The sequence below is a fragment of the Battus philenor genome, unplaced genomic scaffold, assembly GCF_028537555.1.
Source record: "Battus philenor isolate CCGP_79_NKW_IND1 unplaced genomic scaffold, ilBatPhil1.0.hap1 SCAF_2, whole genome shotgun sequence".
NCBI lineage: Eukaryota > Metazoa > Arthropoda > Insecta > Lepidoptera > Papilionidae > Battus > Battus philenor.
The window spans coordinates 2,599,731-2,624,305 of record NW_027181682.1 but is presented as its reverse complement, the minus strand read 5'-3'; the positions used below and the strand labels follow the sequence as shown (position 1 = coordinate 2,624,305).

General features: G+C 35.9%; 2 protein-coding genes across 4 annotated transcripts in view; one reads left to right on the top strand and one right to left on the bottom strand.

The window, feature by feature from the left end:
- LOC137921926 (SUN domain-containing ossification factor) overlaps positions 1-4,449 on the top strand; it is a 133,498-nt gene extending 129,049 nt beyond the window's left edge. For all 3 annotated transcript variants that reach the window (XM_068764722.1, XM_068764724.1, XM_068764725.1), the window contains exons 3-4: positions 943-3,007; positions 3,321-4,449. In XM_068764722.1, coding sequence (XP_068620823.1) covers positions 943-3,007; positions 3,321-4,346 — 3,091 coding nt within the window. In that variant the 3' untranslated portion in view covers positions 4,347-4,449. The remainder of the gene's footprint in view (positions 1-942; positions 3,008-3,320) is intronic.
- Positions 4,450-6,127: 1,678 nt separating this feature from the next.
- LOC137922180 (eEF1A lysine and N-terminal methyltransferase homolog) lies at positions 6,128-24,438 on the bottom strand. The gene is made up of 9 exons (XM_068765092.1): positions 24,290-24,438; positions 23,652-24,210; positions 22,475-22,615; positions 21,176-21,294; positions 9,680-9,860; positions 8,858-9,035; positions 7,855-8,160; positions 6,854-6,982; positions 6,128-6,591 (listed from the first exon to the last, which is right to left on the bottom strand). The coding sequence occupies exons 1-9, from the start codon at positions 24,379-24,381 to the stop codon at positions 6,317-6,319; spliced, it is 1,980 nt and encodes a 659-aa protein (XP_068621193.1). The 5' UTR covers positions 24,382-24,438; the 3' UTR covers positions 6,128-6,316.
- Positions 24,439-24,575: the final 137 nt, after the last annotated feature.

The following is a 24,575-nucleotide window of genomic DNA, read 5'->3' as shown; positions in this document are numbered from 1 at the left end:
AAGAGGTTTAGGTCTAACAGTGGACTGTGGCTAAATTGATGATGAAAGTAAGATGTCATAACAGGTGGTGCAAAAGTAATGACTCTGTGACAACTAATTCTCTATATAGGACAGTACACTAAATTGCGCCATTTTATAGTATAGAGGTGTTCCATGAAAGTGTAACTACTTAGAAAGGGAATTTTTTTAACGTATTTATAATAAGTGTCCATCACACTTTTATTATTTTGAGGTATTATATTTGATATTATGAGATATAAGTTTGAGGACGCCACAAACAACAAAATTATTAGGCAAGTGAAACTTGGAATCTAATGCAACGTAACTCCTCGTATTTGGCAAATTTATATTACAAAACGACATCCAATACCATTGTTTTAGTCATCTCGATTCGGTTTCTAGTAATAAAAAAAATTACAAATATTTGAAAAAGGACGAAGTACGTCTTACTAGAAAGACTGCAAAAATTATAGTAAGCAATATAATCAAGATCGATTATTACTCGTACGTATAAAATGTTATTGACGTCGTGAAACGTAATAGTCACGTGTCTCTAACACGTCGACTGAATGCTTCGTGCAATTTAATATTTAATACATACGCATTAAGTCCATTTCAATTGTGCAAGCAGAATTTCATGAAAATGTTCTCATTGTTTAGATTGAACGTGTTCCTACTGTTGAGAATTCTCGGTCATATTCGCTGGAACATGCTATATACATTTCTATCAATCAAAAAGATAATTTAGTTCTTCCGGAAAAGTGAAATAGAATCCAAAAATATTCAGTGGAGGTCGGAAAGTCTGATTAACAACTAGTCGGACTGGCCTTAGTCAAAGAAAAAATTATAATCGGGACTACCAGCCAACCTTCAGTAACAAAGTTTAAAAGAACTGAAAGGATTTTAAGTAAAGATAACCGATTACTGTCTTTCTTGTTTCAGGTTACCTGACACGGGCCAGCCTCCAATACTCATCTCTTTAGGGGATAACGCAAAATTGGATTTAAAGACCGCAGACGAGCTATTGTTTGTCAATGACTCCGAAGAACATAACGATACGAAAAGGTTCATCATTGGAGATGCCGACAATGCAGAGGCAGAAAAACAAAAATCAGATGAGTCAGCTGCGGACAAGGAGTCAACCGAACCACTACTCATTGTAAAAGCAAAACCAATGCACGAAACGAGACAAACAGAAGAAGCGTTCCGGACCACTACACCTTTACCAGAAATCGAAAAAGAATCTCAACCGGAGGACAGAAGAGAAGATAACATTCCAGTGAAACCGGAAACGCCGCAGGAAGACATCCCTTCGTTCTCAGAGTGGGCACAAAAGCAATTGGCAGAAGCTGAAAAAAAAGACACCGTTCTTAACCACTCGAGTCAACCTAGTCATAGCAATACAAATTTTAGTAATAAAAGCACAAAGCTTCGCTCAAAAAATTACGCTTCGCTCGCTTGCGGGGCCAAGGTGGTGGCCGTGAACCCCGAGGCAGGCTCAGCCAGCTCCATACTATCTCCGAACAGGGATGAATATATGCTCAACAGATGCAACAGTCGCATCTGGTTCGTGGTGGAGCTGTGCGAAGCGGTCCAAGCGCAGAAAATAGAGATCGCCAACTTCGAACTGTTCTCCTCCACACCCAAAGACATCGCCGTGTACTTTAGCGACCGCTTCCCGACCCGGGAGTGGGCCAGCGTCGGCCAGTTCACCGCCCAGGACATGAGGGACGTACAAAGCTTCGATCTCTATCCACATTTGTTTGGGAAATTTATCAAAGTCGAGATGCTGTCTCATCACGGCTCTGAACATTACTGTCCTATCTCGCTATTCAAAGTATATGGGACGTCAGAATTCGAGGTGTTGGAGAAGGAGAGCTCCCAGCACACCGCTCACATTGATGAAGACGAAGATGACGAGATCATCGATGTTCCTGACATACCGGCGGCAGAAACGGAGCCGTCGAAAAACCTTTTCGGATCTGCGAGAGACGCAGTCATGTCTATTATGAAGAAAGCAGCTCAGGCGTTAGTGAAGACAGAAGTTCCTAAAAATATATCTAACGAGAGCAACGACACGTCAGTGGACGAAACGTTCAAAAAGTGTTGCTCGCCCAGCCATATTATTGTATGTGATAATTGTAGTGAATCGCTTTATAGCGAAGTGTACGAGCTGCTCAGCTGTAGCTCCGACAAACTAACAAACTTAGTGCGTCAAGTGTTTCTACGCGAAACGTTGAAGTGCACGGGAATATGCCAGCCTTTCGGTTTAGATTTTAAAAGTACAAAGACAATCGAATTTAGCGACGAGCGCGTCGCCTACATGAACGCTCTGTTTCCACAGAAATACTTGGCCGCGTTGTGCAATATGCTCGCGATAAAGGAGAAGAAGGTCGTACTCAACACGAGCTTCGAGGCGGAACAAAACGTCACCAAAAACATTACATTAGACGAGTCGTCCCAAAAACTAAACACCGAAAACAATTCGGACCTCGACGTTAAACTGATTCCAATGAAAAACGGTGACAGCGTTGACGAAAAGATAAATGAAACAGAGTTAAAAGAGCCACCAGCACCTACAGAACAAATAAATGAAAACAGTGTTACCATAGAATTACTGAAAGACGATAAGGAGGAAGTCGATGTAAAAAAAGACGAGCAGCAGTCGGTGGTGGAAGAAATAACTATACCAGAGCCGCAAGAGGAGCCAACACCGGAAACTGATAAAATTGTGGATTCAGAACTCGAAAACGAGGTCAAAGAAGTGAAGACGGATGCCAAGAATGGGAAGTCAGAAATTTTAAACGATAAACCAAAGGAAGGTATGCTAACTGATGACATGAACGATCAAATTATAATGATAGAGAGTGACAGCTTTATTTCGGACCTGGATCAGATGGCCGTGGATCCGGCGCCGCCAGGATCGCAACCTTCTCACAATCAAAATCAGGCGCAAGCAACATTACAGAAGGAGTCTGTTTTCCTGAGACTGTCTAACAGAGTAAAGGTTTGTATGAATATTTATCTATATAAGATTTCTAAAATTATTTTCCGATGTTACACTTCGATTGTAATTTGAATATTGCTGTGTTACTACACAGCAATATTCAAATGCAATGGTATTAATAACATTTTTGAATTGAATATGTTAGATTCTGTTCAAGAACTGAAGCTTTAAAGTTAATGTGTCACGAAGGAATTTCCAAATTGTAATTAAAAAAATTAAAAAAAAAACAACTAATATTATAAAACTAACTCGATAAAAAGCCTTTTTGTAATACTTTGCTTTGTTTTAAAAATAGATCTTTTCTCCTTTTCAGACTTTAGAACGAAACATGTCCTTGTCTGGTCAATATCTAGAAGAATTAAGCAGGAGGTACAAGAAGCAAGTTGAGGAAATGCAGAAATCATTCGAGAAGACGATGGTCCAGCTGTCCGAGGAGCGACGGAAGAGCAACGAAAGAGAACAAAAGTACCTGGAGCAGCTGACGAATCTTCAAGAGCAACTCACTCAGATGGCATCCGCCTTGAATATCTTAATGCAGGAGAGGAACAGCTGGTTTGGCAATATGACAGTCTTAAAATTCATACTCTTCCAGAGCATAATACTTACAGTAGCGTTCTATTATGTATCAAAAAGAAGAAAGACCGAGCAAATCGTTATGGTTCCTGTAACGAAGAAGGTTAAGAAGAAGCAGGACAGGTTCAGAAGGAAATCGGTAGAAGGTGTCAGTGGTCACGCAACACCTTCCGCTAAGAAGCGCAGACCGAGCGAAGAAGCATTCCAAATAGAGAGGCAATCGACCGAGGAAATGGAGAGGGAACTGGATACCGGTGAGTGGCAAGTGGCGAGAAAGAACAGAAGGAGAAAGACTTCGGTGATACATCGAAGCCTCGAGTACGACGCCAGTGTGAACTGCGTCCGACAAGACAGCATCAGAAAGCTCCAAGAGAACCCGATACCGTTGGACGAGGGCGAATACTTCGCGCCGGTCCCCGAACCGAGAGAGTTCCCCGACGAAGTTCCAGCTAAGAAGGAGTCGCCGAAGACAAACGGGTCGTTCTTTAATAATTTGAAGTCGAAGACAATGAAGACGAGACGTCTGTCTTCGCCCGCGTTCTTGAGGACTCTGAGCAGACAGAGCGCGCGGAGCACCCCAAGTCCTGTTCTGAGGACTTTGGAGCCGATGTTCAACGGGAAAGTGGGCAAGAAGGCCGCCTCGGTATCCCCCACCGGCAGCCTGTGGTCGGAGTCGACCGAGCTCTCTCAGAACGGGCAGCCGGAGAACGAGACCGGCGGCAAAAAGAAGAAAAGCCTGAAGAATATATTGAAGAAAGTGTTTTGAGGACTATATTTTTGTAATTCCCTTGGGCGCTGTCGCAGCGCCCGGCTGTTGTAAATTATTTCTTTGCTCGTATCTATTGATGATATTAAATTATTGTATGAAATATCTCTTTTTTGTTAGACATTATTAGGTGCCAATTGTGATAATTAGGGAGCCTAATTGTTAGCGTTTTGCGATATGTTTTATGTGATCGGTTTGTTTGTGCGGTTACCGTGCGGTACATGACTGTTCTGCGCCCTCCTCACGACCGCGCGTCCAGAGAGAGTGGTGCAGGGTGGCATTAAATGCGTAATATATACTTCTTGTAGTTTTATTTGTCCTTTTTTAGATTACATCAGATAGTATAGGGCACAAATGGCACGGAGAAGTTTCTTTTAATATAAATTGTTATGTCCTATAGACACAGTTGTAACCAAGGCATCTTCAAATTCATTAAAGGAAGCTACCATCGATCCTGTATCCTAAAATACTTCTTAAGATTTCTTTCATTAATTTCGTTACAAAATAATCGGCTTCGTATTAATAACATTTGTAAACATTTTATTACCATAATACACACGGAGTAAAAACCCAGTTTAGATTCGGCGGGAGGGCATCGACCTACGAATCACGGCAGGTCGAAGTCCTTTTAAGCTTACGATAACAGAGAACATCTATTTATTCACGCAATTTGAAACTAGCATAAATTACACATGATTTTTTTAAGAATTAATAAAATTATTCTCAAATAATATAAATGATGGGAAAATAAAACAAAATAATTTTAAACAAATTATATTTCACAGTCGTATTATTACAGTTCTATAATAACACATATTAATATAGCAACAGAGTATTTATTCATGCACGTATTTTTCTTCCATATAATTTGATATTAGCGCCATCTTTTGACTAACGACAAAACTAATACAGTTTTTAGAAATACACTTCCTCTCAAACTTGTATATTAATGGATAATTGTATTAATGTTTTAAATCGGTTATTTCTTTAACAAAATAGACAACATATTTCATATCTTCATCATCAACATTTCAACTACAAGTCGTCTACTGCTAAACATAGGCCTCCCCCATACATTTTCAATAGGACTGGTTGGAAGCGACTTACATCCGTCGTCTTCTTCGTCTTCGAGGTCTCTACTCTAGAATTTTAAGGCACCAGCCGCCTCTTTTGCACCCTATTTGACATAATTTTCTATAAATTCATATTATTTTCAGATGGCCTATCGAAGTTATACAATTCGTCTGTATTTTTTGTTAAACTTTGAAAATGAAGAGAAAAAAAATAGAAATTTACCAACAAAACTGTCTAACCCTTTACTTCCTTTTCTCTTACAAAATATATAGTTAATTAAAATACCTGTTGTTTAATGTCAAATGTTTTACTTCCATTAAAAACAAAAAAGATGCAACCTTCAAAAAAATATAATGAAAATATTTAAGAAAATGGAAATAATATTTCTTTACCTATATAACAGTTTTTAAAACATTTATTCTAATAAAGTGATTAATCTGAAATAAGTTTTATTTATTATTATATATTGGACAGTTGCGAGTCTCGTAACTTTGACCATCACAAAGTCTAGCAAAGAAGATGGAATGTGGTGATGAAACTCATCTAGCCTTTGTGATTACTACACAAGAATCTGAAATATAATTTTCAATTAAATTCATCGTCTTGAAAATTGGTTACAGCATATTAATATAAAATTACTCAAATTATAAAAATAATTCATTCTAAAATTTTAAACAGTTTCTAACTTAACATAGTTCCTATATTTTAAAATGCATTTTTATATGGCAACTTTTGCCATCAGTGAAGCAAATATGACATTAGATCAATCAAACCATATTACGCATTTTAAGGCATATTGATGTTATTACATCGGCAAATGATAATGGTATACTGGCTGTAATGCCAACTGTTACTTACAGTGAAACAAATTATATCTGGTACATACATAAACACTGCTATGAAAGAATGGTCACCGACTGCAGGAAGTCCTTCAAGTCAACGCACTTGATGTTCACGAGGTTCTTGTGCCGGGCGGTGGTGTTGAGTCCCTTGGCCGCCGCCTCCAGGTCTTCCATCGTGTACTGCTTGTTGCTGTTCGTCGCGAACACTATTTCATTCACCTCCTCGTATAGTTTCACGGTCGCCAGATGTTTAAAGTGTCGCTTCAAGGTGTCTAGTATCGACTCCTGGAGCTTCGCATCTCTGCATACCAGGTTAAGAATGAAGTGACCTGGATAAATAGACATTCGGTAATAGATACACACACAATTGACAGTGGCCTGATATGGCCGTAGGTTTAGAATTTAAATCGTCTGAAATGGCAGTTGGTCGGCCCAAAAATTCTCGAGGGGCGCACAAGAGGCGTGAGGTAAGCCAAGGTAAGGTAATAAAGCGGACCAGCGACGTAGCCAAGGATGCGGAAAGTCATTAAAAATACTACGAAGGCTATAATCTAAGATATACTTGTGTAAAAATATAAAATAAATGTTTACCGTCGTTGGCCAGAATCGCGCTGACGTCTGCTAAGACCTCCTCGTCCAGGAACTGGCGCGGCGGACACGACAGGCCCAGCGTGCGATCCTTGCTGTCCATGTCGAACATCACCGCCTGGTACTGGTGCCCTGATGGAATGAACCACTTCTTGGATCTTGTTTGTAGACTTAGACATACACATAACTTTTTTTTTACACAATTTTGAAATAACACAGTTTACTCAACAGAATAAAATAAATTTTTAACACATTCTTTTTGTTCTAATACGAATAACAAATTATCTGATAATGCTTTTAGAAACTTATCTATACAGCAACAAAATATAAATGGGGAATACCATAATCAATTTGAGCAAGAGTCAAATTAATTTTTATTTCACTAAAGGTTTGTTTTATTTTTATTTCATTCGACTTTCTTATGTACAATAAAAAAAATGCCAGAAGTTTTTATATAACAATTTTAATACAGATACCATAAAACAAATATTTTTTTAAACCATGTAATATTAAGTTTTGAGGTCTCTGTCGAAAGCTATTAAAATGAGGAATCTTTTTTATGTGATTTATATCTAGTTGACGGACGCTTCCGCTCCGTGAACTCAGTACTGATGAAGCTGTAAAAGCAGCAAAACATCTTCAGAAACAATAAAAATAAATGTGATTTATACACTATTTGTTTTTTTTTATTTGGTATTCCATGCGTTTTAAATCACGTAACATCCTTTTATTTAATTTCAATTTGTTTAAACATAAATGTTTCAACTTTCTAGAAAAAGCCAAAAAATGCATAAATGAATATTCTTTACCAGGGTTTTTCATAAAAATTAACTAATTATTTAAAATCACTGAAATCGTTAATTTCTGGATATGGTGTACCAAACATAAATTAATAGCAAACGGGCAGACATACATTCACCCATTTGAAGCATATACACATATTTCCAATCACCTGTATAAATACAAATAAACGATTTATGTAACCAACTATATGTTTAACTTACCTGACTTAGCCTCGTCTTTAAGGAAGTCCAGACCGTCTTTAATCTGGACTTGGAGCCGGTCATCTACCTCCAGGTCGAAGTGTTTCGTTGCCACGTCCAGCATGGCGGGGTCCAGGTCCACCGCCGTGACATTGAGGCTGTCGAAGCATTTCTTGAGGAACATGCAGAGGCTGCCGCCGCCAAGGCCCAGCACGGCCACGGTGCCGCCAATAGCTGCGCCCAGCTGTGCGCCCACGCACATGAACGTGTGGTACTGGGAGATGTGCCCAAAATCGATCGTTGTCCTCGTGTTGTTCTTCTTTTTCACTGCAATATTTTTTTAGACTTTAAGCTGAGAGAAATGTTTGCTGAGCGATTAATAACTTAATTGTCCCATAAAGCTTGCACTTATAAGTTTTATATATCAGAAATTTATTTTTATTGTTATTATGTTATTTATCTATATTCAACAGACATTAGCGCATGTGACTTTGTTTTTACGTTTACTTGTAATATTTCCATTTGTTTCGGTTCACCCTTTTGCATGTTACAGTGTTTACTAAGTCTTTTAAACTATTTCCTAACTTAAATCTGTAACTATTTAAAACTAAGTTGAAGTCAACTAATTATTTTTGTAATTATTGACGACTTGTTTGTTTTTTAATGCTCTACAAACGACATGCAAAAAAGTGAGCAAAAAAATTGTTATTATTAAACGTAATAGAAGCTCTGCAAACGACACAACAAAGGACATGCAAAAAAGTGAGCAAAAAAAATTGTTATTATTATACGTATTAGTAAAAATAAGCTTTTTTACTTCTAAATAATTATTACGTTAATTACTTTAATTTACATTTTTTACATGAATATTCAGAGACAACATACGAGTGTATTTAATACGGTACGCATTTACCCACAAGCGTTACTAATTTTATAAAAGCTGTCGTCATATTTACGCAGTGCTAAGAAGTTAGGTAACCAAGTTGTTACACTCCTCATTCAGTCATAGGACTATCTCACTCACCAGTCTTCAGCTTGGCTTCCGACTGCACGAGGAACTGATTGTCAAGGAAAACAAGCCGGCGGTGCGTGGCACCCTCAACGTCCACGTCTTCCACCACGAAGTCCCCGGAAACCTTGGATGAGCCCTCGTAAACTTTCACTCGCCGCCCCACGTCGCTGCCAAGCGAGAGGAACGGGATCTGATGAGAAGAAATACAACAAGTGAAAACAAAAATTTTATTGACCAAAAACAATTCAGGCGTTGAGGCAGACTTGCGCGAATTGAATGTCAACCAATGGCAGACGATGGCGCAAGATAGAGGAAAGTGGAAGTCTCTCGCTTCGGAGGACAAGACCCACTTTGGGTCACTGAGCCAGCGGAGTAAGTAAGTAAGTAAAAACAGTTGTGCTCAACCTTTTTATCAAGGAGAGCCTGAACACATATCAGTCACATATACAAACTGAAGTAAACAATGTATATATGGATTTTATCTACATTTGTGAAGTTTCGAACTCGTAATATCTGAACTTACATTAATTTATTTTTGTATTTAAATACGACTGGCCAATAACTTCTGGCAGTACAAACTCTGCAGGGACAGATAATAAACAACAATTAATGGTAATATGTAGTAATCCAAAATTAAAAAAAAAAACCTTTTTTCTTACTAAATTACGTTACGTGTATCATTTGATAAATATTTGATAGAAAAGGTTTTCCCGTACAATAATTGACAATAAATAATGTATACATTAACCTATTTAAAGCCTTTACACCTATTTTCAATCATCCTGTATAAATTTATGTAAAAAAAAATGTTACTATAATTACAGACGATCTCACCTGACCAGAGAATCCGTTTGGCGCGAGCATTTTTGCGGAGTGCGCCAATTCCTCCTTCACGGCGTCGAGGCTCTGGTACAGGTGGCCTCTCCTCAGCACGGCGACCACCAGGCGACCAAAGCGGGCGGAACCCTGCAGCTGCCGACGACCTGCCGCCGTGCCGAACAACCACTCCGACTCTCTTAAACAACAACACGACATTCTAGAATTTTTATACATATTAAAACTACCTTTAAATGTCTGGGGCAAAGGAGTCTGTGAACATCTCTTGTTCACTTAACATTCGACGTTTCAAACTTGAAATTAAACTTTCTTGACGTCATTCCAAGCGCACTTCTAAACACCCGTATTGGATATATCGAGCGGTTCGATTTTATTGCAGATATATGTAACATGATATGATACAAGTCAAAATTTACTATCCTAGTTTTATTGCAAAACAGAAGACAAATATTTCAATATCAATTGACTCTCAATGCAGCGAAGGATACTGATAGTCAATTGACCATCATAAAAATGTACGAGTTTATTTTTTCTAACATATATCGATATATATGTATCAGCGTTGCCGACATTACTACTTATTTTTATAACGCTTCCAGGATCCGAGTGAAAATTATCTCAGTACAATAGTTTCTGTTTCAATCCAATTTTAAATCTTAGAGAGATATGACGCATAAGTAGAAAACTCATTTACATTTACATATATGTATGCTAGCAAGAATTTAACAAAAAAATTGTTCATACAGTTTTTTTTTTTGCGTTTCTATTTTAATTATGTGAGCCGGACATGAATATCTATCTTTGCTACCAGCTCAGAGGTTTATGCAAGTTACATCAAACGTGGGCTTGCTGAACATGGATCCGCAAGCTATATTAGACGCTGCGAGCGGAGGTGAATTACCATCCCCACCACGTATCTGTTCATCCTTCCATGACCAGGTTACCAATATACGCGACTAGTGGGTGAAGATGTGTTACCACCAGAATACATAACCGTATCTTCTTGATGGGGAGGAAATTTAAGCCAAGGTTTTATGGAGACGTATTCTACATATTTCTCTTCTGTTCTTTTTTCAGCCGGTGGACGTCAAAGATCACCACGACGACTGGTCCTGTGCTGCCTGTATCCAGCGATAACAAGATGGGGGGTCAATCCACCCCGCGTCTACCAGCTAGCGATTGCGACCTTTCAGCCCCAACGGCCATTATTCCACGTGCGAATTGCCCCGCCCACTGCCACTTCAGACGACAAGTTCTTCGAACTACTTCAGTGATTTATATGAGACTATTTACAATTACAACTTAACACGTTGAACGCCAGACTAAAAACCATGTTTAGTTCAGTGGTCCGCGACGGACACCATGTGACTGCCATCATGTTCGGTCCAAGAGGCCGCGTCGGACACCATGTGTCCGCATGCCCTCGATCACTTCAGAAGCCTTTAGGAAGCCAACGGACAGTGTTTCGACTGTTTTCACCAAGGTATGTGACCCGCGCGGCCCCGCAGAAAAATAATGGGTAAATCGCTGTTTCCGTAAGTCGCCCATTATTTTTAAGGGTTTTACTGACAATATTTGCAAAAAAACACCTTGGCGATATTTTGACGATTTTCGATTTTATGGTGTGGCCCCAGGGGACAGTGTGCTGTCGGACACATGGCGTTCAACGTGTTAAACTAACCGTAGCGAACTAATCGCAGCTGGCATTCGATTTCAAATCTTCGTTCAAATTTAAATTCGTGAGAATATTTTGAAATAAAAAGTTATTGTGACAGTATTGGCCAGAACTACTTCCGCAAAAATAAGCGGATATATATTCCTTAAGTAGTTACTAGTGTGACTATTTACTGTGAGTGTACAGTTAGAGATGTTAACCTTTTAAGTGCCATGAGGACCGCCGGCTACCTCACGATACCCAACAATAGGTGCCGTGAGGGCCGCCGGCAACCTCACAATTTTTCATCTGTACCATCTAAGGAATATTATTTTTTTCCGACCCTCCGGTAATTATTAGCTTCATTAGGCCGCCGGCGGTCTCAGTACATAATGATATACATAATGTGTTATATTCATTCATAGAATGTAAAGATCCCAAATTTTCACCAAACCTACCTAAAAAGCCTACACTTGATATTTCCATTTGGCACCTGGGGAAGTCATGACCAAAACAGCTTGGCAGTTAGAAGGTTAATATGTATATGGCGAAATCTATTCGACGGTCAGAGGAGGCTATAGCTTTTACCCCCCCCCCCCCCTCTAAGTAGAGAAGTGGCAGGCGACATCGGCTGTCTCCTTGCACGAAACGACTTGTTAAAAGTGTGATAGTGTTAGTGCAGCAAACTCGTGATGTGATACAGCTGGAGTCACTGCGATGGAGCAGTGTACGCGTCTAGTGCCTTCGGTGTCTGTGGTGATGAGGAATTTATTCAGCCTATACGTTGAAAATCCACCAACAAAACCTCCAAATATTCGTCTACCCTCAACAATTAACGTTTTTTACCGTTTAACCCTTTCCACTCCAATGTCGAGTGTAACTCGTCACTGATTTTGTTCCACAAGCTCCACTGTCGAGTGATACTCGACATGATGTAATACTTCTTTTTGCGGAAAATTTTAAAACAGGAAAGAGTTTTGTTACTAAAATGTTTGATTCACGAATGAATGAAACATATTCTAGAATAGCAAGATAATATAATTCAATTAAATTTTATCGATGCTACATAACAGCCACATACATAGTCAGGTCGACATATATATTTAAACTAATTTTCAATAACTATCTTTATCCCTTTACTTATGATAATGGTAATACTGCTTTCCTTTGTTAAACACTATAGACAATTTAACCTAAAATTAATATTAATACGTATTTTTTAATTTAAATTAATTCGTCTTGATCTATGTTTGATAGATCAGCAGTGAACGTCTTTCGACTGACAAAATGGTGAAATGTTTTGAAATCCGTCTTAAATGTTTCTTTCCTTTTCTCCCGAATAAATAACTTACACAATAAATATATATAATAATAAATGCGTGGTGATATCTTCCGTCAACATTCGCAGCTAAATGTCAAGCGACTGTATGATGTATGTCACGCGAAATTACAGAGCGGATCGCCGGCCAACTATTGCAATAATTAAAACAAGCCGGCAATAAACATACTTAAAGTCATTATGTTATATTTATCGCGGTTATAAATATACATTCGAAATTCAAAAGATGCCACCGGTATATTAAAACCTAATTAACTTTCTTATATCTGGCGTATTTAAGTAGTTTTGGCAGAGTAAGCTTCACCCAAAGATATCTGAGGATATATATCCTAATTGCCTCGTTTGGCAGGAGTGTTTTTAATCGCATTGTGATGTTAATACGCAAAGGTTGCTGCTGCCCATCCTCTATAATATTGTATGTGAGCACTGGCACTAAGTGTGACATATCTCGGAAATCGAACCCATGACCAACGATCAAAATTCTTAGTTATTACCGCTGGTCTATGCTATTTCGTTTTTAGTATCTTAATATTAATTTATTTTAGTGAATATGATTAAAGTGGCAGTTGGCAGCAAACATAGAGCTCAGAACAAATTGTTGCTGAAATCTTAAGGGTCTGGAGGAGAGACAACAGACCCTCAAACGCAGTATAAGACTTCCATAATGTTGACAGACGACACTGTTAGGGTAGTCGGATAATGCTGGTTCCAGGTCGCTTCCAGCAGATTCTTTCTAAGGTTTATGGGGGAGGTATTTATTCAGCAGTGAACGTCCTGCAGCTGAAATGATGATGACAACAATGAATATGATAGAACTCTTCACTATTCGAAAACAGTGATTTCGAAATTTAAAATTACTCATATTCGGAGGTAACACAAATATTTGATATTGTATTACGTATACAGCTACACCTATTCAAATCATGATGATGGATACTATACCTTCTTTTCTAAAGTGTAGTTTATTAATTTATTTTTTATAAAAATTAGAATCAATTTGAGCTCTACTGTAATGGTGTCTTTCAACACAATCTACATGAACAAACATAAGCTTACCGCACCCTGTTCCAAACAGATAATAAACTCGGATGGTATTTTATTTTGTTATAATTTTCACAAATGTATTATATATATAAATATTTTTTTTTCTTAATAAAGTTTTAATTTCTAAACTTTATTCTTATATTCTTAGTATACCAGCTGACCCCGTGACGTGAATAGGCCCGCAAGAAATCACTGATTGAAGGCAGCGCAAGAGCGGTCAACGTGGCGATTTTGAGGGAGGCCATGCCTTGCAGTGGGCGTCCATTGGCTGAAAAGAAAAAGCTGTCCCCCCTAAAATTCTTATCTAATCACTACTCGGCGATAGGAATATTCCTACCTAATGTCAAGTCTCTAAGAGGTCAGTGCATAGGAGGAAATCTCATTTATACATATTTATATATATGTGTGTGTGTGTGTATACTCGCTGTGCCCCACGACTACGTCTGCGTATAATTTAACAAAAAAAAAAATTTAAAATTTTTTTTCGTATTTATTTCAACTATGTGAGCCGGACATGAATATCACAATTCACATAAATTGTTATATCACGCACAATTCGAAACTTTGAATTCATTGGAATGACAGTGGGCGCCATCTATCTAAAAATTGGTCATACCAACTTAGAAACCTTCGCGAGCTCATGCACTAAACTAAAGATTATCACATGATCATACGCATTATTTACAATTCTATAACGGACATACAGACGAACAAATGTATATGTTTCTCCAAACGCAATTTAGAAGACTAAATATTGAAGTTATAATCCATCGCTACGAGGGCCCTAAATCCTGTCCGACCTAGAAAGAGTGAACTTACTGATCAGCCCATAAAAATCTCTTTTTAGTTATTAACCAACTATCTTAGTAATAGGAACTTCCGTAGCTATGTTATATGTTGATTTAAAGGATATGATTGTAAGGTAGCTCGACGTGGTTGTAGTCACTGTGAAATTGAACTATTTAATCATTTTTCTCTTATAACACGGTACTTTTTAAAATCTTTTTTAAGACGTTTGGTGTTTAAAAAACTTAATACTTGTGAAACTTTTGGTTAAGGAACAAGGTTAGGGTGTTATTACTTGCTTTTATATTACGCAATTACATGCCTCTCGTATAACAAGTGTTTCCCTCTATAACGCATAAATTTGCCACTAATCATTTCTGGCTATTGGTACATTTGGTTCATTACAAATTTACTGTTTATCTATGTATATATAAGTTTTTTTTTTTAATTAAAATAATTTGTTTTTATTAAAACGCTCACATTTGGTGCATAACATATTTTTTCATTATTATTAGAATTATGCCACCTTTAATATGAAAAGTTAGAAGTGTACCTTTCGTACATAACGCGTTATATGAGGTCATAAAAGGGTATAACGCGTTTTATATAAAACGGAATAAAACGTGTTTTGTAGTTCTACGTCGAGGGTTCAGTTAACCATGGTCTAAATGACGCCACTTGAAACTCATAGGATGTATAATGTAGTTATATACAAGCGATTGATTCTTATCTTAATTATAAAATAAAATCATTTATTTCGTGAAAAAAATATCAAATAAGGTTACAATAAAAGAGAATAAATAGTCTAAAATGTGTTCTGCCTAGTGCCGTAAAAATATTATCTAGGTGTGTACAAAAAATGTAAAATTTACATACACGATAGTCATTGCCATAAAATTTAAAATTTCAAAATTGAGTTAACCCTTTCCTTACTGCAATACTTTCCGCCGTGACGCTTCGGAACCCGGCAATGCCGCGAAGTGTGCACATCGCATGGCGGTAGGCTGATGTTTGAATTTTCTCATTTGTGTTACATATTTAAATATTTTACCGGTATATCAATTAAAAATGTAAGTTACGATAATTATTAGTAATTTATTTGGCTGTGATAAATCTTAAAACATGGATCTAGACATAAGCCCACATTATAATTTTTACGTTCATGTTTAGATTCCCGTCTTTTGCTATTTGCACTGCAAACAACGCACCTTCTACTTCGATTTATTCCTACTGATTTATAAATTGAAAGTAAATTGTCTTTCGGTCAACCTTAGTTCAATAACATGATCATACCCTTAGAGGAATCGATTCAACAACAATGCAATATAAGGAACGGCAAATGAATGCCATCTAGATGCGGCACTGGTACACGCGGCATGTCCAGTGGATGCAGTCTAACTGCGGCCCTGGCTACGAAAGGGTTAATTAAATATATTATTATAATAGTACACAATACACGATTAAAAATAATATTTTATAATTTAAAAATTTTTCAACAGTTTAATATGCGTTATCGATGATGTTTTGACTTAAAAAATCTATATATAGAATTTACGATAAATATAAAACGACGCCTGTTTACAAACACGATGCATGTTTTTACAAGTGTTTACCTAACGTGGGTGTTTGGGTGTGTTCGACATCGAGTAATATATATACAGAGAACAAAAATAGAACACTGTCGGAATAACATCGCATCGAAGACAATTCTCGATAAGGTAGACCAGTGGTCGAGTAAAGCACAATCCATTATAGTCAAACGATAATACTATATTTGCGCAATTCGACAAATTATTTACTTATTTTAAGGACGCCCCAAACGTGTATTGTTAAATACTACAATACAAATGTGGTACGTACAATGCTTAATTCTAAGATGAAACTTTAGAGATAATGTGAAGTAAGTTAAAGTGAAAAATGAAAGAAATGGAGAACGAAAGAAGACTATGGAAGTTAAAAAATACTTTGTAAAAAAAGTTTGTTCATCCAAGATTAACGAAAGGCCCTAAAAACAAGGCCATAATAAAATCCTAAAATGGTTTTATTTCTAACCTGTATGTATATTTGTTGGTTTGCCAAACAAAATAAAAAAAAAACAACCACGCTTACATTTTCTTTGTACCAAGTTCACCAGTCGCTCAAGGAGCCACGGAAGACCATGCTTGGGATTTCTCCAGAGCATAGTCTAGAGCAGTGGGCAGGCTATATAGAATGCAAAACACATGTCTACATGTGCCCTATGATTTTGAAGTCGACCCAAAAAGTGGCCTAATGATCTTATTAAAGTCGTCTGATCCGGATAAAGACCGCGTCCAACAGGTCCTTTTAGAAACCTACAGGAGAAGCCTATGCACACCAGTCTACTTCCTATGGCTGAAATGATGTTGACATTTTGATGGATAAATAAATTATTTTATTTTATAAAAAAAACTAGCTGATCCCGCAAACGTTGTTTTGCCATGTATGCTATTTCTAGGAAACATTAAAAAACAAATAAAAAATAAAGGTTGATCGTAGAGGCAAGAAAATTTAGGGTTGTATGTATTTTTGTATGCTGTATCATAAAAAACTAAAAAAAATTGTCTAAAAAAATTAGAGGTGGACCACCCTTAACATTTAGGGGGTTGAAAAATAGATGTTCGATTCTCCACCCTGGCCGATATGCGCGCTAAGATTAACGAAATTCGGTCCAGCCGTTTCGGAGGAGTTTAATCACGCACACCGTGACACGAGAACTTTATATATTAGATCTATCTCAATATTCAAAATAATGCAAAAGAAAAAGTTCTTCGCGTTTTAATATTTTATTTTTGTTAAATAAAATTAACGCAAATAATAATACTAATAATAAATTTTAACACAAAATTTCCTTATCTTAAGTACGGCGTGCCTTAGAGAATACTAATGATATTAAAATATACAGGTGTTCCTTTAGCAACGAAAAACTTTTAAGCTTTTACACCTATTTCCAATCATCATCATGATTAAAGTGATCACTGAAATAGATTAATTATTTTTTTCTTTTGATATGCGACAGGCAACTGGCAGTACAGTCTACGGGGACAGATTATAAACAATAATTAATATTTGGTGATACTTTTTCTTACTACCATTATATTATTTATTATTTCTAAAACTATTCACCTTTTTTTTCCTATGAAGCTTTTACATCTATAGCCAAAAACCCAGTTAGCTTCTGTTAAGTAAGTAAAAATTGGCGTTTTAAATAAAAATAGCATAAAAATATAAATTACTTACATGTATATTACTTAAACTTGACGAGAACAATAAAACTTAATTATTATTATTTAATAATTATTTTGATAAATAAAATAATTTAGATTTAAAGAGGTCCAAAATATAGGTGGCCTTTTAGAAACGTCCGTCTCGAATGACAAATGTCAACTGTACGAGTTTAGGCGCGAAAACGATGGCGGCCATTTTAGTTGTTGAACTTTGTGGGCGGGCCCCGGATGGATGCCCGCGAAGAGTTCGGATGTGCGAATGTTGGATACGCAATACGGTTTACTATTTTGTTATTCACAAAAAAGATAATATACTTATTTAGATATAGTTTCAATTAAAATAAATCGATAATAAAACCAATTAACTTTTAATATGTACCGTACACTAATATTTCTTTTCTTTTACTATACTTAATACAATAAATCTATTCACGATTAACTAAATTGTAAGACAGGAATCTTCTCTATCTGCAAGCGGATTCTACTTTGGCAACATGGCTCGGAAGAACCAGAGACTAGAAACGCTGATTATGTGGGAAAAGAGAGAAAGACAGCGAGAGGACGATCACCAACTCGATAAGCGGACTCTGTAGCGGTGATGACGAGCCTCGGAATAACGGAACCCCTCAGAAAAGCAAGTAATAGAGGCTAGTAGAGGCAACGCCTAGAATCCTCAACCAAGGCTTTCCAGGAAAGGCGCAACCTTCAGCAATAAAGATAAACGACTAGAAAGATATAATAAAAAGTTAATAGAATAATCTCTCAAATTTATATTTCTTAAAAAACACTTAGGAATATAAGATAATCTTTGAATGGATATAGAAATTTTACCTAAATTTGAACTTATCGATGTTACGAAAAATGTAGATATAGATGTTATATACTATAATTTGATCACAAAATAAAATGTTTAGAACCCCTGATAGCTTAATGCTAAACAGGGGTTACCAAGCGGCAGATAAATTATATTTGCGATATTATCCACGGGTTCGATTCCCGGGATACAATCTGATATAATTCAAACTTTGTGCATTAATTATATAAGATTTACATTGGAAGAAGTTTCCAGAGGATGAGTAGCAGCTTCCTCTGCCTGAAGCCACGACATCTTAATAAATGAAGTACTTTTGAATTTTTTTACATTATGTTAAGACCTAATCCTATGAAGCACAGTGAGTTAATCCCACAAGTGGGATATCATCAAAACGTGCAAATCGCTGGTACACTGTAGTCCTATTGGTTAAGAGTGAGATCACTAGGTGGAGTCTGTTTATCTTTTGTGAAAGATATTGTAAGTGTCCTATAAAAAAACTGTCTGATTTTATTGTGGACTCTTCTTAGAAAAGGGCCTTTGAAACTATCATATCTTTCAATTGAAGGATGCTATTTTAGGTTAGTTCAATCTGATTATATTTTATATCAAATTGAACTCAGGTATTATTTCTTATGATGTAAACAAGCGATCGCTGTAAATCAGAGATGACCAACACTTGGCCCGTTAATTATGTTTCGTTGCCTGCCAAGCATTTCCGAAATTGAATTTATTTTATCGACTTTCTTTCTTCAATATTCTGTTATAAAATTATTATAATACAATGGCGGTACATGCTAAATCTAAACAATTAATTAATAATAACACCACATATCAAAACTGTATGAAAGCTTGTATTGAAAAAACATTCCAAATTTGTCGTTAAAACTTTCTAGTTTGTTCCATTTTCCTTTATTTTTTTATTTAGCATTAAAAATGTATATTCTTTTATTCTAATTTTAATTGAAAATAAGTGTTTTAGTAAATAAATTATATAATAATTATTTCATTACGTGCAGGCGCGAAATAATTTTAAAATTTAAATCGTACCGTATTAAAAAGGTTATTTACCCCTGCTGTAAATTATTCTATATTAAATAATATGATTAAATTAATAAATAGAGATAAATTCGAAAGGTATCTTCAACTAATGCCATCTTCGATTATGGTGCGTAGAGACTTCTATGAGGTTTGTATCCCAACAGTGGACTCATTAAAGCCAAAAACAACTGTTTGCTAGGTTCATCGATATTAATGAATGCAATGCATATTTTTTCGTTGCTTCAAGATACGGGCATTTTGCCAGACGCCTCCATTCAAAACGTTGTAAATATTATGCCGATCCTTCTGGATGCGGCGATGTAAATAGATCGCGTATAAAGTGTTATTTCAAGACTTTATTTGAAAAAAACATTGTTAAAATTAAAAACATGTATTTTCTTTTTGGTTTATTTTGCTTCACTTTCTCACACGCCACAATATCTCATTTAAAACCTAGAACACTCCGCTTATAATGATTGTATAACTAAATAGGTATCACTTGTTAATATCACTACATATCAACGGTAAGACGTTTACCTTTTTATAAAAGGCCTCCCCCCCTAGATTTTCAAGAAGATCGGTTGGAAGCGCTGCGAATCCAGCGTCTTCTGATGCTCTTAACAAGGTGTTGCAGAACCAACATTACGTTATCGTAAACAGCGCATCGAAAAGGGGAATGCCACGGAAATATAATTGTTCATTTACATAGACATAAAAGCTCGTATGAATATGTACGCACTTCTACTTCAGACTTCGTGATGTTATTACCTTCAAGATCTACCGGCCCTAGAAAGAAACCCACGCTAGGGCTGGTAGGTCTTGTTGTAAATGAACAATTTTATTTCTGTGGAATTCCCGTTTTCGATGCTCCACTGGCGATGAAGTAATGTTGCTCCTACAGTGGTATATCCACCTGGGGTGAACGTCTTGTTGCGCTTGCCTGTCTGTGATCTCTACTCTAGAACCTCAAAGCTCCAGAGGTCATCGTTCTACGCTATGTGGTCTCCCCACGAATCATGATCATCATTTCAGCTACAGGATGTCCACTTCTATAGACAAAGGCCTCCGAGAGGAATTCCTAATAGTACCGGTTGGAACCGGCCTGCTTTCAGAGAACCTTAACATGGTTGTCTGTCTACTGTGCGGTTGAACTTTTTGTCGCATGTTACCGACGAATAAAATAGTCCCCACCCTCGCCTCCCCAAAAGTCGGCTAAGGGGAAGATATTGACGAACTATGGGCAGCAGCATCCTCGGACACATCTTAAATAAGAAAACTACGTTCACCAAAACCACATTGCAAGCGTGGTGAGGATCGGCACATACCCCTTTACGATTGCCCATAGATATTTTAAATTTAACACGAGCCGAGATCATCGGTATATTGATGTTTCAAATATTACACCATTAAGTTTCCAAGGCTACTAGGTTCCAGTACAGGTCCACAGCTGGTAATATAATCCTGAGCTAATGAAACAACGAAGGAAAAGGTAGTTCTACACAAAATATAACAAAAAAAACCTATGCTTTTTTCGCTATGTGTAAACATTTCTACTGCAAAAAAGTATATTTACCTGCCCTGTGGTACAATGAACACAGCATACTTGTTGATGGACTGAGTTTTTTTCTGATCCACGACATAGAGGGTGTAACGCGGTGTGTCTTCGCCTGGTTGCATCAGATCCAAAGACACCTGGTGATGTCATGAAAATATGAAAGAAAAAAAAATTATGTTCATAATTTTGCAAGTACAATGCGGTGACAGCTGTAAAATCTTTGAAGGCATGAATATATAGCTAATTTGCAAAAAGCTTATACAAATCATCTTAAACAAAGTGATCACTCTTAAACATTTTTTTTTCTTTAAGAATGCGACTGGACAAGATGTGTCCAGCTCCACTTTGCGGAGCGCGAGAGGCCGTCACGGCGTCCGAGAAACTTTAAATATGTTAAGGATGCGACGAAAAATGCAAAGAACAGTTCCTCATACTTTGTAAAAAAATAATAAGAAATGTTATAGAGAAAAATAAAAGCTAATAAAAATGTAAAAAACAAAAATCTAAAATTGCCAACAAATAAGACTGACAAAGAAAAGTAATAAAGTGATATAGAATAATAATAGAACATAAGTAAAAATGTGATATAGGATATAAGAAAATGTAAAAGTAATGAGGAACGAATGAAAGGCGATACAGAGCGAAAGGGAAAGACAGTGGAATTGTGGAAAGAAAGAAATGAACGAAAGATAATATGAAGTATGAAAGAAAAGAAAGAAAATAAAAGAAATGTATGTGAAAAAATTAAATAAATGTAAATAAAAAGTCCCTGTCCCACACCAGATAGGGGGTACGAGAGGCTCCCAATAACAAGGCATAAAAAAAATATATGTTAAGGACCTATTTCCAATCACTCCCTATAAAGTTGTCATGTACAATTTTTTTGTAATGTAATGCAACAGGCCAATAACTTATGGCAGCACAGTCTGCAGGGACAGATAATAAACAACAATTAATTGAAATTTTTTCAGTTCAAAAACAATATACAAACATTTCTATGGTTTTCAAAATTTAATAGTTTAATGTTGATGAGAAGAGTATAAGAAATTTTTTATTTCTATTTTTTTTTCCTCCATAATGACCAATCATCATAATAATTGGTAATGACACACAGATGGTTTTTGTTATTTTATAATTTGTTTCCATTAAGATTCCCTTACTTGGCCATGTATTGGTTGTCTGTTATCCAAATTGAAATTAATATAGTGTTTATTTTTACTTTCACTATATTATTGTCATTGTTAACATTGCAACTGTTATTAGGGCTCCAAAATAAATCAAACACAATAAGAAATAAATCTAAAACGGTTGAACTACCTCATCATTTTCATCCAAATTAGTCCTGGCCAGTCCGTTCGTAACGAAAGCAGTGTCTTGAATTGATTTCACACAGTCCAGTAATTCCCGAGGATTATCAAGCCTTATCATTTTATCTCCCGCCATGCAGACTTCTAAAATCTGAAATTAACACATTATATTAGAAAATTTTTATCAGCAAAATTAATGGCAGCTATTTTATAATCTCAAATAATTTAAATGTATTAATGTTATGAAAAACAAATGTCTTTCTATTCATTAGCTATAAACATATAGTGACTATTAATAGGTGTAAAAGCTATAAAGGCGTAAGGATCTAGCTCAATTGTCAGCAAAAAGTTTCAAAGCTTTGGTCACTCTGAAATGTCACATTAATTAATTTTTTTATTACAATCTGACAGGACATAATTTCTAACAGTACATTGTGCAGCGACAAATAGTGACAATTTTTGTACTTGTATCTAAACTTTGAAAATACTTTTTACATATTTATTATTTCTAAAACCATTTATAATTTATAAATAATCTTGCACTGCTCTAAAATTTGCTTTATGAATGAAACCATAAACAATATATTTGGAGAAACTCTAAAAGTGTTAATTTTTAGAAACATTAGTAACATATTAAAATTGTAAAAAATACAATATTATACTTAAGATTTAATAAAAAAAACAACTCTAGGAATTGTTTTATTTAGATTTGTAATTTTTATTTTATAACAAGAAATGAAATTCATAGTGAATTTGTATGCGGTAGAGGTAGGACTGAGAGATAAAACAGTGAAATATCTCTATAATATGTTGAAAAATTAAGGCCTGCCAAGAGTGGAGATCTTCTCAATTCTGAACAGTATTCCAAAGCATTAGCAGACCTTATATATAACTTGGTTAGTTAAGGGAAAGAAATCTGGTCAATGAAGGTGAACTCCAATGCATTGTAAGGTCAACTAAGAAATACTTTGTGAGATATTAGGGATGTGACCTGAAAACTAAACCAGATATAATAAATAGAATGCCAATAAGTAACTTACTATATCTATAAGTCTTAGATCTCACACTTCTTTCATACATACATACACACTGTCTTTAAAATAAATCATATTACTATCATTAAACACTTGTAAAGTTATAAATCACACAAAGTTTTGAATTTTAATTGAAATAAAAAAAAATCTCACCAATTTAGGCATCTCTTTAAATTTGGTGGCAACAACAACAAATACAGGCAATGTGTTACCATCACCATCCTCACTGTTCTTTGATTCCGCTTCATGACATCTCACGACTCGTAACATCCATGATTTATCACAGAATTCATTAACTAATTTATTTAAAATATGCTTCTGTAGTAATGAAATACATAAAAATCTACCACCAAGTTTTAACACTCTCTTTATTTCAGCAAAATATTTGTTTATCCTCTCATTCGTTTCCTCTGTATCATCAGGCATTAAGGCATCTAATGTGCCTTTATCAAGTACCACATTAAAATCTTCATTGGAGAACTTCATATTCAATGCATCCATGTGTAAAAACTTCATGTTGTTACGCGACGCATTGGCCGCCTTCATTTGTTTAATAACAACTTCAGATACATCTATGTTGGTAATATTGGTAAATCCGACATCATAAAGATCAGCACTGAGACTTGAATTACCGCAACCTGTGATGAGAATTGCATCTTTCTGTTTTAAGTACTTATGCAAATGTCCGCAGAGTTCTAGATATTCACCATACCTATGGAGAAAATTATAATTTATAAAATACAGACGAACACGGTAAAATAAAATATAGCTTTAATTTTTAGATTTCCTACCATTCAAACGCTTTGTTGCCACGTTTTTTAAAAAATCTGTTCCAATAATCCTTTTCACTAAACTCCTTATGAGTTTTTGGGAGAAGATTCATGTTAGATAAATTTCCATTCAATATTTTATTATGGTATTTACAAACACATGGTTTTGAAGTAGGCGCATTTGTCAATGTCACTTCCAACGTGCAATTCTCTATTAAGAATAATCTACCTATTTGTGAAAGTAATACCTTTTGAATTTAAGAAAATTTTGTGAATTTCAAATGATATCTAAAAAATAACAATTTGC

Coding starts and splice junctions, on each gene's coding strand:
- LOC137922180 (XM_068765092.1), bottom strand. CDS start 24,381: ATGAATCTTCTCCCAAAAACTCATAAGGAGTTTAGTGAAAAGGATTAT. Junction 21,295..22,474: donor ATTTGGATGAAAATGATGAG/GTAGTTCAACCG, acceptor TGACATCACCAG/GTGTCTTTGGATCTGATGCA. Junction 9,861..21,175: donor TTCATTGTACCACAGGGCAG/GTAAATATACTT, acceptor TTGTTGTTTAAG/AGAGTCGGAGTGGTTGTTCG.